Consider the following 12,767-nt stretch of genomic DNA (forward strand, 5'->3'; position numbering starts at 1 on the left):
AGGGAGCACAGTCCAGGGGGGAGCACAGTGCCTGAGGGAGCACAGCCCAGGGGGAGCACAGTCCAGGGGGGGGGGCACAGTGCCTGAGGGAGCACAGCCAGGGGGAGCACAGTCCTGAGGGGAGCACAGTGCCTGAGGGAGCACAGCCCAGGGGGAGCACAGCCCAGGGGGAGCACAGTCCAGCGGGAGCACAGTCCAGGGGGGAGCACAGTCCAGGGGGGGCACAGTGCCTGAGGGAGCACAGCCCAGGGGGAGCACAGTCCAGGGGGGAGCACAGTGCAAGAGGTAGCACAGCCCAGGGGGAGCACAGTCCTGGGGGAGCACAGTCCTGGGGGAGCACAGTCCAGGGGGGAGCACAGTCCAGGGGGGGGCACAGTGCCTGAGGGAGCACAGCCCAGGGGGAGCACAGTCCAGGGGGGAGCACAGCGCAGGGGGAGCACAGTCCTGGGGGAGCACAGTGCCAGAGGGAGCACAGTCCAGGGGGGAGCACAGTCCAGGGGGGAGCACAGTGCCTGAGGGAGCACAGCCCAGGGGGAGCACAGTCCAGGGGGAGCACAGTGCCTGAGGGAGCACAGTCCTGGGGAAGCACAGTCCTGGGGGAGCACAGACCTGGGGAAGCACAGTCCAGGGGGAGCACAGTCCAGGGGGAGCACAGTCCTGGGGGAGCACAGTCCTGGGGGAGCACAGTGCCAGAGGGAGCACAGTCCTGGGGGAGCACAGTCCTGGGGAAGCACAGTCCTGGGGGAGCACAGTCCTGGGGAAGCACAGTCCTGGGGGAGCACAGTCCAGGGGAAGCACAGTCCTGGGGGAGCTCATATGTATCTCTATGTATGCGTCTGAGACTTTTGTGTTTTATAAAGTTTTTTTTGGTACAAACAATAAAAATAAGGAGGCGGCTCCATGCAGAGACATTTATTACAGATTACATCTCCTAGATCTCTGATTGGTGCACACAGTGTGACCCGGAAATGGGGCGGTCCCTCCAATCGCTGGAAAAACCTTCATTCAAAACAACAAACTTTATTATTTAATAAATCTGTGCGTTACAGCGATAAAATATCAAGACCAACAAAAACCCCCCACAAATTAATATTATTTAAAAATGTATTAATTAATAAATAAAAACCTCGCTGCCACCCATAAAAACACTGAAAATTGGCGATGTGACCTATAGGGGGCGCTAGTGGTTTTTAAATAAGTGCACCCAATACACAAATGATCCACCGCCTGCTCCCATAGGCGATCAAAAGAGCAGATCGTCTCTGATCACCTCTATGGCCTTGGAGGACCGGAGTGACCTCATCATGTCACTTCATGTCCAGGCTGGAAATAATTTGTTTGTTTTTTTAAGCAAAAGTTTACATTTTTTTAATTTTATTTTTTGATCTTTTGACTTTTAAAAGGTAAATGAGAGATTTGGGGGTCTTTTGGATCCCCGTATCTCTCTATAAAGAGGACCTGTCATCCCTTTATTGCTATTACAAGGGACATTTACATTCCTTGTAATAGGAATAAAGGTAATAAAAAAAAAATTTTAATGGGACAGTGTAAAAATAAAAAATAAAAAGTAAAATAAAAAAAAAAAAATTAAAGAGACATTGTAAAAATAAAAAAGTGAAATAAATATTAAAAAAATGAAAGGGACAGTGTAAAAATAAAAATAAAAAGTGAAAAAAAAATTAAAGGGACAGTGTAAAAAAAAATAAAATAAAAAGTGAAAAAAAAAATTAAAAAAATGAAAGGGACAGTGTAAAAATAAAAAAATAAAAAGTAAAATAAAAAAAAAATTAAAGAGACATTGTAAAAATAAAAAGTGAAATAAATATTAAAAAAATAAAAGGGACAGTGTAAAAATAAAAATAAAAAGTGAAAAAAAAATTAAAGGGACAGCGTAAAAAAATAAAATAAAAAGTGAAAAAATAATTAAAAAAATTAAAGGGACAGTGTAAAAATAAAAAGTGAAAAAAAAAAAAATAAATAAAAATAAAATGTGAAAAAATATTTTAAAAAATTAAAAGGGACAGCATAAAAAAAAAAATATATATATATATATATATATATACACACACACACACACATACAATGTGCGCCGTTTGAATTCCTATGTAGCAAAAAAGTCCAGCCGTCTCACCTTAGAAGACATTTTTTGTTATTATTAATAACGCCCATGGGGATTATATGAAGCAGTGCAGATATATTTTTATATTTTTCTAATACAGGATTTATATAGTGCCAACAGTTTGCGCGGCGCTTAACTTCATATGTAAACTGCCAATTTTAGAAAAATGTTTGAACCAGACAAATAGGAACGAAAAACATGAACAATAATGCTTAAAAATATATATGTGATATCAAGTCTTTTACAATTTTTTTTTTTTTTTTTACATACTGTCACCAGTGCAGTACAGCTTCATCATGTGACTGGTGTGGTCAGGGACACTGACTGGTGACAGTACGAAGAAAAAAAAAAAAAATTAATAATTTTTTTTCAATTTTTTATATCTTATTAATTTTTTTTTCTATTTTTTTTGGTAACACACTATGACCAGAGCAATATAATGTTACCATAGTAACATTGTACTACTCTGGGGAAGTGATCAGAATTTTTTTGTTTTTTTTTACACATTCTGATTGCTTTTAGCAGTGTATTAAATTGCTATAAGCAAGCATTTCACGGAATGAAACGGATTCGGTTTGTTTTCTTGTGATTTGTCAAAGCTAATCACATGGTACAGATCGGCTGTGATTGGCCCTGTCTGTACCATGTGATCACACTGACCAATCACAGATAGCAACACAATTGTATACAATGGATGGCTATGAAAGGAAGCCATCCATTGTGTAGAACCATCATGTGATCCGCTGCGATTGGTCACAGCGATCACATTGTACCGGCAGCGAGCCGGTACACTGATCATCATTGGCTGTGTCTGGTGGACAGATCGCTCCACCGTGTGGCCCAGGAGGACGTCATATGATGTCCACCCGGATGGACGAGAGGCCCGCCCAGCCGTCATCTTGTTATAGGCCCGACGGGAAGTGGTTAAAAGTAGTGAATTATGTGCTTGTTTGCACCCCTCGTGTATCCAGGGGAGACGCAGCTCTAGTTGATATAAGCTCCTCCTCCCGTGCATCTCTCACATACACCGGATTGGCCCAGAAAAAAAGTGAGGTTTCTCATAGTGTAGCCAATTTATCGCAGTCTGCTTCCTGAAGACGTCATTGGGACGAAACACGTCGAGACGGAGCTTCCGGGTAGTGAGGGTTTAGCATACACGCTAACTGTGTTTATGTATAATCGGAAAGGACTTGACATCCCATATATTTCTAATTATTATTGTTCACATTTTTCGTTCGTATTTGTCTGGATCACATATTTTATGAATTGGTAGTTTATATGTTCATGAAGGTAATAAAAATAGTTTTAAATATTTAAATTTATATTATATTTTATATTTATTTAAGTACATGATCTATACTCTATACAGTTTGCTTATTGTGTGCGTTTAATTGGTAACCATTAGCGCCCCCTATATTTCACATCGCCATAACAAAAAACATGCCGGATGACCCGAGTCCCGAGCTCCAGGGTTAGATCTTTTTCTTATACAGATTTGGGGGGGGGGGGGGGGGGTCGGGGTATGAAATGTTCAAATGTTCGCTGCACGAATGTGACCAACATCCGCACAGCTTTATTCTGAGTAATATGAATGTCTCCTGTGATCGTCAGCTCCATCTAGTGGCCAAAATGCATTTATTGATGTATTATGGCCACTAGATGGCGCCTACGATCATAGTAATTGTTGAGGTGAGACAGGTCCTCATGTAAGGAAGATAGAGGAGTCTTCCTGGTGAATGGGGGGGGGGGGTGTATGCAGACTTCGGGGGTCACAGTAGCCCTCAGCTTTTAGCCCTGAGTTATGACTTTTCCAGATACGAGATTGCTTGTGTTGGTCACCATCATTGTCCAGGTCCACCAATCCAGTTGGTTGCAGCCTCACTCGCCTCCCACAGCTTCTTGTTGACAGCCGGATCCCGAGCCTTCTCCGAGGGAAGTTCAATCACACAGTTGCTGTCCACATACTGCCCATTCAGACCTTCGGCCTCCTCCGACACTGCACAGAATATGGTGCTGGCCGCCCCCTCCTCCGCTGACTACCATGGGGGGAGAAATATGAGAGTGAGTGGGGACGTTATAGATCAAGATGAGACGGGACGGAGAATGGAGGAGGTGAGACGGGACAGGAATGGAGAGGGTGAGATGGGACGGGGAATGGAGGAGGTGAGATGGGACGGTGAATGGAGGAGGTGAGATGGGACGGGGAATGAAGGAGGTGAGACGGGACAGGAATGGAGAGGGTGAGATGGGACGGGGAATGAAGGAGGTGAGATGGGACGGGGAATGGAGGAGGTGAGATGGGACAGGGAATGGAGGAGGTGAGATGGGACGGGGAATGGAGGAGGTGAGATGGGACGGGGAATGGAGGAGGTGAGATGGGACGGGGAATGGAGGAGGTGAGATGGGACGGGGAATGGAGGAGGTGAGATGGGACGGGGAATGGAGGAGGTGAGATGGGACGGGGAATGGAGGAGGTGAGATTGGACGGGGAATGGAGGAGGTGAGATGGGACGGGGAATGGAGGAGGTGAGACGGGACGGGGAATGGAGGGAGTGAGATGGGACGGGGAATGGAGGAGGTGAGACGGGACAGGAATGGAGAGGGTGAGATGGGACGGGGAATGAAGGAGGTGAGATGGGACGGGGAATGGAGGAGGTGAGATGGGACAGGGAATGGAGGAGGTGAGATGGGACGGGGAATGGAGGAGGTGAGATGGGACGGGGAATGGAGGAGGTGAGATGGGACGGGGAATGGAGGAGGTGAGATGGGACGGGGAATGGAGGAGGTGAGATGGGACGGGGAATGGAGGAGGTGAGATGGGACGGGGAATGGAGGAGGTGAGATGGGACGGGGAATGGAGGAGGTGAGATGGGACGGGGAATGGAGGAGGTGAGATGGGACGGGGAATGGAGGAGGTGAGATGGGACGGGGAATGGAGGAGGTGAGATGGGACGGGGAATGGAGGAGGTGAGACGGGACGGGGAATGGAGGGGGTGAGATGGGACGGGGAATGGAGGAGGTGAGACGGGACGGGGAATGGAGGAGGTGAGACGGGACGGGGAATGGAGGAGGTGAGACGGGACAGGAATGGAGAGGGTGAGATGGGACGGGGAATGAAGGAGGTGAGATGGGACGGGGAATGGAGGAGGTGAGATGGGACAGGGAATGGAGGAGGTGAGATGGGACGGGGAATGAAGGAGGTGAGATGGGACGGGGAATGGAGGAGGTGAGATGGGACGGGGAATGGAGGAGGTGAGATGGGACGGGGAATGGAGGAGGTGAGATGGGACGGGGAATGGAGGAGGTGAGATGGGACGGGGAATGGAGGAGGTGAGACGGGACGGGGAATGGAGGGGGTGAGATGGGACGGGGAATGGAGGAGGTGAGACGGGACGGGGAATGGAGAGGGTGAGATGGGACCGGGAATGGAGGAGGTGAGATGGGACGGGGAATGGAGGAGATGAGATGGGACAGGGAATGGAGGAGGTGAGATGGGACGGGGAATGGAGGAGATGAGATGGGACGGGGAATGGAGGAGGTGAGACGGGACGGGGAATGGAGAGGGTGAGATGGGACCGGGAATGGAGGAGGTGAGATGGGACGGGGAATGGAGGAGATGAGATGGGACAGGGAATGGAGGAGGTGAGATGGGACGGGGAATGGAGGAGATGAGATGGGACAGGGAATGGAGGAGGTGAGACGGGACAGGAATAGAGAGGGTAAGATGGGACGGGGAATGGAAGAGATGAGATGGGACAGGGAATGGAGAGGGTGAGATGGGACAGGGAATGGAGGAGGTGAGATGGGACGGGGAATGGAGGAGGTGAGATGGGACGGGGAATGGAGGAGGTGAGACGGGACAGGAATGGAGAGGGTGAGATGGGACGGGGAATGGAGGAGGTGAGATGGGACGGTGAATGGAGGAGGTGAGATGGGACGGGGAATGGAGGAGGTGAGATGGGACGGGGAATGGAGGAGGTGAGATGGGATGGGGAATGGAGGAGGTGAGACGGGACGGGGAATGGAGAGGGTGAGATGAGACCGGGAATGGAGGAGGTGAGATGGGACAGGGAATGGAGGAGGTGAGATGGGACGGAGAATGGAGAGGGTGAGACGGGACGGGGAATGGAGGAGGTGAGATGGGACGGGGAATGGAGGAGATGAGATGGGATGAGGAATGGAGGAAGTGAGATGGGACGGGGAATGGAGGAGGTGAGATGGGACAGAGAATGGAGGGGGTGAGATGGGATGGGGAATGGAGGAGGTGAGATGGGACGGGGAATGGAGGGGGTGAGATGGGACGGGGAATGGAGGAGGTGAGATGGGACGGGGAATGGAGGAGATGAGATGGGACGGGGAATGGAGGAGGTGAGATGGGACGGGGAATAGAGGAGGTGAGATGGGACGGGGAATGGAGGAGGTGAGACGGGACGGGGAATGGAGAGGGTGAGATGGGACCGGGAATGGAGGAGGTGAGATAGGACGGGGAATGGAGGAGATGAGATGGGACAGGGAATGGAGGAGGTGAGATGGGACGGGGAATGGAGGAGATGAGATGGGACGGGGAATGGAGGAGGTGAGACGGGACGGGGAATGGAGAGGGTGAGATGGGACCGGGAATGGAGGAGGTGAGATGGGACGGGGAATGGAGGAGATGAGATGGGACAGGGAATGGAGGAGGTTAGATGGGACGGGGAATGGAGGAGATGAGATGGGACAGAGAATGGAGGAGGTGAGACGGGACAGGAATGGAGAGGGTGAGATGGGACGGGGAATGGAGGAGATGAGATGGGACAGGGAATGGAGAGGGTGAGATGGGACAGGGAATGGAGGAGGTGAGACGGGACAGGAATGGAGAGGGTGAGATGGGACGGGGAATGGAGGAGGTGAGATGGGACGGTGAATGGAGGAGGTGAGATGGGACGGGGAATGGAGGAGGTGAGATGGGACGAGGAATGGAGGAGGTGAGATGGGACGGGGAATAGAGGAGGTGAGACTGGACGGGGAATGGAGGAGGTGAGATGGGACGGGGAATGGAGGAGGTGAGACTGGACGGGGAATGGAGAGGGTGAGATGGGACCGGGAATGGAGGAGGTGAGATGGGACAGGGAATGGAGGAGGTGAGATGGGACGGGGAATGGAGGAGATGAGATGGGACAGGGAATGGAGGAGGTGAGACGGGACAGGAATGGAGAGGGTGAGATGGGACGGAGAATGGAGAGGGTGAGACGGGACGGGGAATGGAGAAGGTGAGATGGGACGGGGAATGGAGGAGATGAGATGGGATGAGGAATGGAGGAAGTGAGATGGGACGGGGAATGGAGGAGGTGAGATGGGACAGAGAATGGAGGGGGTGAGATGGGATGGGGAATGGAGGAGGTGAGATGGGACGGGGAATGGAGGAGGTGATGGGACGGGGAATGGAGGAGGTGAGATGGGACGGGGAATGGAGGAGGTGAGATGGGACGGGGAATGGAGGAGGTGAGATGGGACGGGGAATGGAGGAGGTGAGATAGGACGAGGAATGGAGGAGGTGAGATGGGACCAGGAATGGAGGAGGTGAGATGGGACGGGGAATGGAGGAGGTGAGATGGGATGGGGAATGGAGGAGGTGAGATGGGACGGGGAATGGAGGAGATGAGATGGGACGGGGAATGGAGGAGGTGAGATGGGATGGGGAATGGAGGAGGTGAGATGGGACGGGGAATGGAGGAGATGAGATGGGATGGGGAATGGAGGAGGTGAGCTGGGACCGGGAATGGAGGAAGTGAGATGGGATGAGGAATGGAGGAGGTGAACTGGGACCGGGAATAGAGGGGGTGAGATGGGACAGGGTATGAAGGAGGTGAGCTGGGACCGGGAATGGAGGGGGTGAGATGGGACCGGGAATGGAGGAGGTGAGATGGGACGGGGAATGGAGGGGGTGAGATGAAATGGGGAATGGAGGAGGTGAGATGGGATGGGGAATGCTGGAGGTGAGATGGGACCGGGAATGGAGGAGGTGAGATGGGAGTGGGACGGGGAATGGAGGGGGTGAGATGAAATGGTGAATGGAGGAGGTGAGATGGGACGGGGAATGGAGGAGGTGAGATGGGACCGGAAATGGAGGAGATGAGATGGGACGGGAATGGAGGAGGTGAGACAGGACGGGAATGGAGGAGGTGAGACGGGATGGGGAATGGAGGAGGTGATACGGGACGGGGAATGGAGGAGGTGAGACGGGACAGGAATGGAGGAGGTGAGATGGGACGGGGAATGGAGGAGATGAGATGGGACGGGGAATGGAGGTGGTGAGATGGGATGGGGAATAGAGGAGATGAGATGGGACGGGGAATGAAGGAGGTGAGATGGGACGAGGAATGGAGAAGGTGAGATGGGATGGGGAATGGAGGAGATGAGATGGGACGGGGAATGGAGGAGATGAGATGGGACGGGGAATGGAGAGGGTGAGATGGGACGAGGAATGGAGGAGGTGAGATGGGATGGGGAATGGAGGAGATGAGATGGGACGGGGAATGGAGGAGATGAGATGGGACGGGGAATGGAGAGGGTGAGATGGGACCGGGAATGGAGGAGGTGAGATGGGACGGGGAATGGAGGAGATGAGATGGGACAGGGAATGGAGGAGGTGAGACGGGACAGGAATGGAGAGGGTGAGATGGGACGGGGAATGGAAGAGATGAGATGGGACAGGGAATGGAGAGGGTGAGATGGGACAGGGAATGGAGGAGGTGAGACGGGACAGGAATGGAGAGGGTGAGATAGGACGGGGAATGGAGGAGGTGAGATGGGACGGTGAATGGAGGAGGTGAGATGGGACGGGGAATGGAGGAGGTGAGATGGGACGGGGAATGGAGGAGGTGAGATGGGACGGGGAATGGAGGAGGTGAGACGGGACGGGGAATGGAGAGGGTGAGATGGGACCGGGAATGGAGGAGGTGAGATGGGACAGGGAATGGAGGAGGTGAGATGGGACGGAGAATGGAGAGGGTGAGACGGGACGGGGAATGGAGGAGGTGAGATGGGACGGGGAATGGAGGAGATGAGATGGGATGAGGAATGGAGGAAGTGAGATGGGACGGGGAATGGAGGAGGTGAGATGGGACAGAGAATGGAGGGGGTGAGATGGGATGGGGAATGGAGGAGGTGAGATGGGATGGGGAATGGAGGAGGTGAGATGGGACGGGGAATGGAGGGGGTGAGATGGGACGGGGAATGGAGGAGGTGAGATGGGACGGGGAATGGAGGAGATGAGATGGGACGGGGAATGGAGGAGGTGAGATGGGACGGGGAATAGAGGAGGTGAGATGGGACGGGGAATGGAGGAGGTGAGACGGGACGGAGAATGGAGAGGGTGAGATGGGACCGGGAATGGAGGAGGTGAGATGGGACGGGGAATGGATGAGATGAGATGGGACAGGGAATGGAGGAGGTGAGATGGGACGGGGAATGGAGGAGATGAGATGGGACAGGGAATGGAGGAGGTGAGACGGGACAGGAATGGAGAGGGTGAGATGGGACGGGGAATGGAGGAGATGAGATGGGACAGGGAATGGAGAGGGTGAGATGGGACAGGGAATGGAGGAGGTGAGACGGGACAGGAATGGAGAGGGTGAGATGGGACGGGGAATGGAGGAGGTGAGATGGGACGGTGAATGGAGGAGGTGAGATGGGATGGGGAATGGAGGAGGTGAGATGGGACGGGGAATGGAGGAGGTGAGATGGGACGGGGAATAGAGGAGGTGAGACGGGACGGGGAATGGAGGAGGTGAGATGGGACGGGGAATGGAGGAGGTGAGACGGGACGGGGAATGGAGAGGGTGAGATGGGACCGGGAATGGAGGAGGTGAGATGGGACAGGGAATGGAGGAGGTGAGATGGGACGGGGAATGGAGGAGATGAGATGGGACAGGGAATGGAGGAGGTGAGACGGGACAGGAATGGAGAGGGTGAGATGGGACGGAGAATGGAGAGGGTGAGACGGGACGGGGAATGGAGGAGGTGAGATGGGACGGGGAATGGAGGAGATGAGATGGGATGAGGAATGGAGGAGGTGAGATGGGACGGGGAATGGAGGAGGTGAGATGGGACAGAGAATGGAGGGGGTGAGATGGGATGGGGAATGGAGGAGGTGAGATGGGACGGGGAATGGAGGAGGTGAGATGGGACGGGGAATGGAGGAGGTGAGATGGGACAGGGTATGAAGGAGGTGAGCTGGGACCGGGAATGGAGGGGGTGAGATGGGACCGGGAATGGAGGAGGTGAGATGGGACGGGGAATGGAGGGGGTGAGATGAAATGGGGAATGGAGGAGGTGAGATGGGATGGGGAATGCTGGAGGTGAGATGGGACCGGGAATGGAGGAGGTGAGATGGGACGGGGAATGGAGGGGGTGAGATGAAATGGTGAATGGAGGAGGTGAGATGGGACGGGGAATGGAGGAGGTGAGATGGGACCGGAAATGGAGGAGATGAGATGGGACGGGAATGGAGGAGGTGAGACAGGACGGGAATGGAGGAGGTGAGACGGGATGGGGAATGGAGGAGGTGATACGGGACGGGGAATGGAGGAGGTGAGACGGGACAGGAATGGAGGAGGTGAGATGGGACGGGGAATGGAGGAGATGAGATGGGACGGGGAATGGAGGTGGTGAGATGGGATGGGGAATAGAGGAGAAGAGATGGGACGGGGAATGAAGGAGGTGAGATGGGACGAGGAATGGAGAAGGTGAGATGGGATGGGGAATGGAGGAGATGAGATGGGACGGGGAATGGAGGAGATGAGATGGGACGGGGAATGGAGAGGGTGAGATGGGACGAGGAATGGAGGAGGTGAGATGGGACGGGGAATGGAGGAGATGAGATGGGACGGGGAATGGAGAGGGTGAGATGGGACGAGGAATGGAGGAGGTGAGATGGGATGGGGAATGGAGGAGATGAGATGGGACGGGGAATGGAGGAGATGAGATGGGACGGGGAATGGAGAGGGTGAGATGGGACCGGGAATGGAGGAGGTGAGATGGGACGGGGAATGGAGGAGATGAGATGGGACAGGGAATGGAGGAGGTGAGACGGGACAGGAATGGAGAGGGTGAGATGGGACGGGGAATGGAAGAGATGAGATGGGACAGGGAATGGAGAGGGTGAGATGGGACAGGGAATGGAGGAGGTGAGACGGGACAGGAATGGAGAGGGTGAGATAGGACGGGGAATGGAGGAGGTGAGATGGGACGGTGAATGGAGGAGGTGAGATGGGACGGGGAATGGAGGAGGTGAGATGGGACGGGGAATGGAGGAGGTGAGATGGGACGGGGAATGGAGGAGGTGAGACGGGACGGGGAATGGAGAGGGTGAGATGGGACCGGGAATGGAGGAGGTGAGATGGGACAGGGAATGGAGGAGGTGAGATGGGACGGAGAATGGAGAGGGTGAGACGGGACGGGGAATGGAGGAGGTGAGATGGGACGGGGAATGGAGGAGATGAGATGGGATGAGGAATGGAGGAAGTGAGATGGGACGGGGAATGGAGGAGGTGAGATGGGACAGAGAATGGAGGGGGTGAGATGGGATGGGGAATGGAGGAGGTGAGATGGGATGGGGAATGGAGGAGGTGAGATGGGACGGGGAATGGAGGGGGTGAGATGGGACGGGGAATGGAGGAGGTGAGATGGGACGGGGAATGGAGGAGATGAGATGGGACGGGGAATGGAGGAGGTGAGATGGGACGGGGAATAGAGGAGGTGAGATGGGACGGGGAATGGAGGAGGTGAGACGGGACGGAGAATGGAGAGGGTGAGATGGGACCGGGAATGGAGGAGGTGAGATGGGACGGGGAATGGAGGAGATGAGATGGGACAGGGAATGGAGGAGATGAGATGGGACAGGGAATGGAGGAGGTGAGATGGGACGGGGAATGGAGGAGATGAGATGGGACAGGGAATGGAGGAGGTGAGACGGGACAGGAATGGAGAGGGTGAGATGGGACGGGGAATGGAGGAGATGAGATGGGACAGGGAATGGAGAGGGTGAGATGGGACAGGGAATGGAGGAGGTGAGACGGGACAGGAATGGAGAGGGTGAGATGGGACGGGGAATGGAGGAGGTGAGATGGGACGGTGAATGGAGGAGGTGAGATGGGATGGGGAATGGAGGAGGTGAGATGGGACGGGGAATGGAGGAGGTGAGATGGGACAGGGAATAGAGGAGGTGAGACGGGACGGGGAATGGAGGAGGTGAGATGGGACGGGGAATGGAGGAGGTGAGACGGGACGGGGAATGGAGAGGGTGAGATGGGACCGGGAATGGAGGAGGTGAGATGGGACAGGGAATGGAGGAGGTGAGATGGGACGGGGAATGGAGGAGATGAGATGGGACAGGGAATGGAGGAGGTGAGACGGGACAGGAATGGAGAGGGTGAGATGGGACGGAGAATGGAGAGGGTGAGACGGGACGGGGAATGGAGGAGGTGAGATGGGACGGGGAATGGAGGAGATGAGATGGGATGAGGAATGGAGGAGGTGAGATGGGACGGGGAATGGAGGAGGTGAGATGGGACAGAGAATGGAGGGGGTGAGATGGGATGGGGAATGGAGGAGGTGAGATGGGACGGGGAATGGAGGAGGTGAGATGGGACGGGGAATGGAGGAGGTG

At 53.9% G+C, this 12,767-nt stretch overlaps 1 protein-coding gene across 1 annotated transcript in view; it reads right to left on the reverse strand.

Moving 5' to 3' along the window:
* Positions 1 to 1,133: 1,133 nt before the first annotated feature.
* LOC141129797 (retinol dehydrogenase 11-like) overlaps positions 1,134 to 12,767 on the reverse strand; it is a 36,830-nt gene continuing 25,196 nt past the window's right edge. The window contains exon 6 of the mRNA XM_073617870.1: positions 1,134 to 4,155. Coding sequence (XP_073473971.1) covers positions 3,961 to 4,155 — 195 coding nt within the window. The 3' untranslated portion in view covers positions 1,134 to 3,960. The remainder of the gene's footprint in view (positions 4,156 to 12,767) is intronic.

This window comes from Aquarana catesbeiana, linkage group LG01 (genome assembly GCF_042186555.1).
Source record: "Aquarana catesbeiana isolate 2022-GZ linkage group LG01, ASM4218655v1, whole genome shotgun sequence".
NCBI lineage: Eukaryota > Metazoa > Chordata > Amphibia > Anura > Ranidae > Aquarana > Aquarana catesbeiana.